A 6,453-nucleotide genomic window follows, 5' to 3' on the forward strand; every position below is an offset into this window, starting at 1 on the left:
CTCAATATTTTTTCTTTTTATTATTTCTGTGTCTGTGTGCGTTTTTCAGTTTTTATCTCCCTCACAGCTCCATTCCTCTCCGTGTCGTCTGATTGTTTTGCCATCTCCACGGATACGGGTCCCCTCTTGTCCCAATTGTGTGGCCCTCTATTCTATGAGTGGCATGTGGGTGGAATTGGAGGAGGGGGAGAGAGCGGGGGAGGACACAGAACGAGCGAGGGAGACAGAGAAAGAAAGAAAATGAGAGAATGAGAGAGTGAGGAGCTATAGAGAACGGATAGAATGAGAGAGAGAGAGAAAGAGAGAGAAAGAGAGAGAAAGAGAGAGAGCCTCTCTAGATGTCCACTTCTCGCCTTGGTGACAATGATGCATGGCCTGGAGAGGAAAGGGGAGATAGAGAGAGAGAGCGAGAGAATGAGAGAGAAAGAAAGAGGGGATAGTAAAAGAGAGAGCGAGACAGAGAGAGGGAGAGAAAGAGGTGGGGGATGGATGGCGTGATTGAAGGGGCTCCATCTACTTCAGTGGCACCCCAGTAGAGAGCGGCCATCAAGCTGCCAGTCAGTCAGTGCATGAGTGGGCGGGCGGGCGTGTGGGTGCGCTGTGCTCCGCTCGACTAGCAGGGGCCCCACTAAACACCAGAGACCACTCCCTCCCTCGCCTCATGAAAGCCAAACACACTAGCAACACACTAAAACCAGCCGAGCATGTGCACACACACACACACACACTCACACACACACACGTGTGCAGACACAACACATACACACAACAGACACTCACTCATACGGGCAAATACATGCGTCCACTCACTCACATGACGACACTGATGTATGGGCCACATGCATAAACACAAACACATCTTTTTTGTGTAATGGGTGGGTAAAAAAAAGCCTGTGCATTCGAGTTCTCTCTCTCTCTCTCTCTCTCTCTCTCTCTCTCTCTCTCTCTCTCACTCTCTCTCTCTCTCTCTCTCTCTCTCTCTCTCTCTCTCTCTCACACACACACACACACACCACACACACACGCGTACAGACACAGAGACATGTCTTTGCAAAGGACACAGGCAGGCTGTTGGTGACTTCATTGGCTGGTTCCCTGGGCTGCTTCTCTTCTCGGCAGAGCTGGGCTTCAACAGTGGGAACTGCAGGAGATTAGAATGCTATGCTGTGATGCCTGTTTAACTCCTCAAGAACCTAATCATGGGATTAGGAAGCAGCCAGTGGTTGAGGAACGGAGGGAGAGAGAGAGAGAGAGAGAGAGAGAGAGAGAGAGAGAGAGAGAGAGAGAGAGAGAGAGAGAGAGAGAGAGGTATACAAGAGGAGGTATACAAGAGGAAGGGAAATAGAGAGAAAAAAGAGCAAGAAAGGGGTTGGGGAAAAGAAAGAGAGTGAGTGAGAGTGGGAGGGAAAGAGAGAGAGAGAGGTAGAGGGTGAGAGAGGCGGACACAGAGAGAGAGAGGGATCAAGGGGGAAAGAGGGATGTATAGAGGGGGAAGGGAGATCGAAAAAAGTGGGGAAAGGGGTTTGGGGGAGAAATAGGTATATAGTGAGTAAAAGAAGGAGAGGAAAGAAACAGAGAGAGGGAGACAGAGAGATGTAGGGGGTTATAGGAGAGAAAGAAGAAGTAAAAAAGGTTTACATGGAATGGTTTAGGAGAGAAGGAGAGAGGTAGTGAGTGAGGAAGGGATAGAGAAATAGAAAAAAGAGAGAGAGGAAGAGAGAGTGGGGAAGAGAGAGAGAGAGGGGGAGGGAGGGAGAGAGGGAGAGAGGGAAGGAGAGAGCGAGAGCAGAGGAGGGAAGGAGTTGTTTTAAATGCAAATCCCTGCCTTATAAAAATCGGTTCCGTTTAAAGGGATTTTCGGGGAGGCGATGGGCCTATCCACCGAGAGACACAGAGGACGGGGGAGCGGAAACACCGCTGCCACTTTGGCGGAGAGCAAAGAGGCAAATCCTGAAAGACAAAGTAATACAGCAAAACATTGTCTTCCAAAGAGAGCGCAAAAGAGAGGGAGAGAGGAAGCAGCTGAACGAGTGAGCGTGCAAGTGCGAGAGAGAGTGAGAGACAGAGAACATAGAATGCATCTGCATTGGCAAGATTACTTGTCCCACCTCTTTCCCTCTCTATCTCTCTCTCTCTTTCTCTCACCTCAGCCCTACCCTCCATCCCTCTCTCCACTGCTGTTCCTCCCTGGAGACAAAACGCTTGCACTTGTGTGCCCCTTCAGAAGTACATTTTTTGGTGGCGCTTCTAAAGACTCTGTCTTCACCAAAGGGACATGGGGACATGGAAGAGAGGAGAGGAGAGGAGGAGAGAGGATTGGGGTGGAGTGTGGGTACAGAAAATGAAAGGGGAAGGGGGGATAAGATGAGGGATGAGGGTCACCAGAAGGAGAGATTTGGGTTGGGAGGAGGTGGCGGGCATGGTGGGGGTGACCCAAAGCGAAATATAACTCCCTACAGTAAAGAGCACAGGAGGAGAGGAAAGGAGAGGAGGAGAGGAGAGGAGGAGAGAGGAGAGGAGAGGAGAGGAGAGGAGAGGAGGAGAGAGGAGAGGAGAGGAGAGGAGAAAGCTCGATTGAAGAGACGAGAACAGGGTTTGGTCTTGGGGTGTGGTGGTAGAGCGGGTGTCAAAGATGACTCCCTACAGTAAAGAGCACAAAAGCAGAGAAGGGGAGAGAAAGCAGGATTGAAGAGGAGGGGAGAGGAGAGGAGAAAGCAGGATTGAAGAGAGGAGAGAGAAAGCAGGATTGAAGAACAGAAGAGACAACATGAGAGGAGAGGAGAGGAGAAGATAAGAGAGGAGAGAAAACAGGATTGAAGAGGAGAGAAGCGGAGATGAGAACAGAGGAGAGAGCAGGACTGAAGGGGAGAGGAGAGGAGAAGAGAGAGAAAGCAGGAGAGGAGAGAAAGCAGGACTGTAGACAAGGGAGAATAGGGTTTGGTTTTGGGGTGGAGTGGGGTGTTGAGGGGAGGGGGATAAAAGCAGTAGTGGCATAAGGTGGGAAGGATAAGCCCTCTTAAAAGTGCCTCTTCAAGGAGGGAAGGCGAATGCGAAAAGGGAACGTACAGGAAAGCCCTGAGCCTTGAGTCCGAGCAGCTAGCCAATCAGGTGGAAAGCCATTGTTACATTTCTTTTTCCTGAAAAACTTTCCCGACAAAAGGGCGGTGCAGATTTGTAACGCGAGCTTGGCGGATTGGGCTCCTTGGTTTTTTAATCTTGAAGAAGGGGGGTTTAAGCCACCAAAAGACTTTTAAGAAGAAGGCTAAAAAAGCTGAGAAAAAAAGGAACTCAGAGGCCTGAATCCAATCTACCCCCCTTGGCTTGTGTTTTTTTGCAACACCAAATTAATCATTACAAGGTCTGCCAAGGAACTGGACACAGAACTAAGACTTTAGGGCCTACGTGGGGGATCATGCTGACTGGTGTAAAAAGGAATCTAGCAGCAGAAGCTGAGAGTGACTATAATTCACAGAGACTAAACCCATCTGAGCAAGCCTACATGTATGTCATTTCAGTCTTCAGGTAGCTGGCATTGGCCTATGTGTTTCTTCTTTTTCTTTAAAACAATAATAGAGAGGCCTTTGCCATTCCGCCCACCTGATCATAAAAACACACTGGCAGTTTGGCCTGTCTAATTGAGCAGATTAATTGAAGTGATTGTTTTTTTCTCGCCAAGGTAAAATGATTTATTTAGGAAATGCCTGTTTACAACATGTTTATCAGTTTTACAGGCTATGCCGGGGGCTTGACACATTTCCATTTCAAGCTGTTATTACCTATTACATTTGTGGCGAGCAGCCCCTTCAATCTTATTAATTCAATCCTCGGCTGCCTCGCATGGAAGCGCATTATCAGTGTCTGTCACACACAACGGTTAATTGATTACAGATAGGGGGACCCAGGTGCCTCCACTGCGGCGTGTAATGTGGAACTAATCCTGTCCGTCCTGGATCGATGGGAAAGCCTATACCTGCTATCCACCCGAACAGGTCCGTGTGGTAACGCCTATGTCCACACCTGAGGGGTCACCTTACCGCCTAAACATTGCCTGACAAGTCATCTGTCAACACATGATATGTGGCCCGTGGATTCGCCTCGTAGTCAACGACAAGACGACAAGAGGTCGTATAAGCATCGAACCCAACCATGTTCAGATGGCAAGAAGTCAGATTAGAAGACCAACCCGTTGTTTAGGGCCAGCTTTGTGGGTTTGTGTGCGTCATTTGGCAGGAGAAGTTGTGCGCTTTGACCAGTTTAGTAATCAAAGGCGCTCAATTACATACAGTTTCCATAGGCTACTCAAATTCACGTGCACGTGGCTGCTAATCAGTGAAAGCACAAACTTGCTTTCCACAGTCTAAACAAGAAATTCAACACGCCACAGGCCAACTTCACTCCCTGCTACAAGTTAGAACATGGCTACTGACCCATACAGGTTTATAACACTATCATTACACATTACAGTGACCCATCAGTTACCCCATTCGCCATTCATCCATTTACCACAAACGGTGCTGGAATAGTGTTATAACGAAACGCACACTAGTCTATCAGGCCTTCCAATTTGATTTTGCACGAGCCCATGCACAGAAATTGTAACATAGAGACGGGTAATTTCTCGCGCTCACAATTTAATGACAATTGGCTTATGGTAGCCCTATATAGCCTAATGTTCAGGTACAAAATTCAAGTGGTAATGGCATTATTATAGCCTAAAAGTGTTAATATCAGCAATATTAACTTGCACTGAAACAAAATTAGCATTTCAGCGAGAAATAAGCAACTATGGCATGCGGATGTCAGACCTATGTCAATTCCTAGACCCAAACACACTTGTATGTAGATTGCATCTCTGATTACACATCATTAAACAAAAACCTTCACTGAGCCAAGTATCGATTTGATGAGCCTAAATTAAATATGTAGTGAACTGCCAGGCGACAATTAACTTTGGACTTCTGTTGAAATAAATAATCGACTCTTTGTGAGGGGTTGCTTGCGCGCAGTGGTAAATGAAGGTAACGAGCGGTATAACATACCTTCCTCTGTCCGCACGAAGAGTAGGCATCTCAGAAGTACAATCCAAAGCAAGGTGATGTGTCGTGCCAAGAGTTCCATGTTGATCCAAAATCTCCGGGATATATGGGCTCGGTGCTTATTTTCCAGATGGCAAGGTGCTCCAAACGGTCAATGCAAGTGGTCTCAGGGGTACTGTCAGCTGGGTCGTGTGCCCGTTGGCTGAGCCTGTACCCACATCGGTGATAGACAATAGATTTTTCACCGGAATCAATGTTTTAAGAAAGACTCGAAATGCTAGGTGAGTAATTTGATGTGATAAAAAGGCTCGAGTCTTTTAATTTAGATGAAACGGCAAGGCGTCATAATTAGCTTAAACCAATATAGTAACTTATTTTGTTTAATTTTACAACTTTCAGTGAAGTACACATAAAATGTTGATAATGTAGGCTACGCATCCACTAGTTCACGCTAATTATAGTCAAACAAACTACAGCGCACGAGACGGGAGTGGACCGTACATTATCCTCAAAAGATGATGTTCTTTGTCAGGAATAGTTTTATAGTTTTGTGCCGATGTGTCTGCACTGGTGGATTGACTTAGCAAGAATACACGCTAGGAAAACAATACGCACGCCTTGTAAATGCAGTGATGCCCAGGCACTTCAAATCCTGGTCATATTCCCCATGCGTACAGATTTTCAGTCACGAAATAGTCCGCTTTCGCCCAAAAATGTCCTTAAATTGAACGCCTTTGGAAATGTGGTCTTGCTTTCCTCTTCAAAATACGAGATATCCAAATCTGCAGGCACATGCAAAAAATGAATGAGCGAAGAGACTGTAGGAAAAATAAAAAACCAAAGGACGGCAAAACAAACACAAAACACGGACCGCGCTTGCCTCGTATTTCCACTCCACTTTCCTCACGCTCTGTGGCACTACGCTGGACAAGCACAGTGAAGCTGCCCCACCATCGGCAGTCTACTCACATCCCCTCCCACTTTCACACAATCAGTGCCTCCCATAGGCTTGCTTCCCCGCCAATCAATGGCGAAAATGAATGTCTGATTAGAGCGAAACATGCACGGTCTCTCTGCGCCTCTCCAAATTATCCCATTCGATATTGGGGTGCAACACAGATTAACGTCAATTGATTAATTAGCCTGCCTTAGTTAAAATAGACTAGTCCATTCTGCCGACTCACAACCCAAGAAATCAACGGCCAGGGGGGGAACTTTACAAGTGATTTGATCCGGCACGATGTCAATACGGTGTCTCAGTCAATAACGGATAACTTAGCTTTAATTTTTGCCTATCTGACGTCTTCTCCGTGAGCGAGTCCACGCGCTAGTTTCTGTCAGTTGAAACCAGATACAGAGAGGTCTCTCAATTCCTATGTTAATTTCACCCTTTTCTCCTCTAGACCGCTCCGTAGCG

The 6,453-nt window shown here is 47.0% G+C and overlaps 1 protein-coding gene across 3 annotated transcripts in view; it reads right to left on the minus strand.

The window, feature by feature from the left end:
* Positions 1 to 5,943, minus strand: part of ephb4a (eph receptor B4a) — an 81,051-nt gene extending 75,108 nt beyond the window's left edge. For all 3 annotated transcript variants that reach the window (XM_063203443.1, XM_063203444.1, XM_063203442.1), the window contains exon 1: positions 5,040 to 5,943. In XM_063203443.1, coding sequence (XP_063059513.1) covers positions 5,040 to 5,118 — 79 coding nt within the window. In that variant the 5' untranslated portion in view covers positions 5,119 to 5,943. The remainder of the gene's footprint in view (positions 1 to 5,039) is intronic.
* Between the last annotated feature and the right edge of the window lie 510 nt (positions 5,944 to 6,453).

Source organism: Engraulis encrasicolus, chromosome 7, assembly GCF_034702125.1.
Source record: "Engraulis encrasicolus isolate BLACKSEA-1 chromosome 7, IST_EnEncr_1.0, whole genome shotgun sequence".
Lineage (NCBI taxonomy): Eukaryota > Metazoa > Chordata > Actinopteri > Clupeiformes > Engraulidae > Engraulis > Engraulis encrasicolus.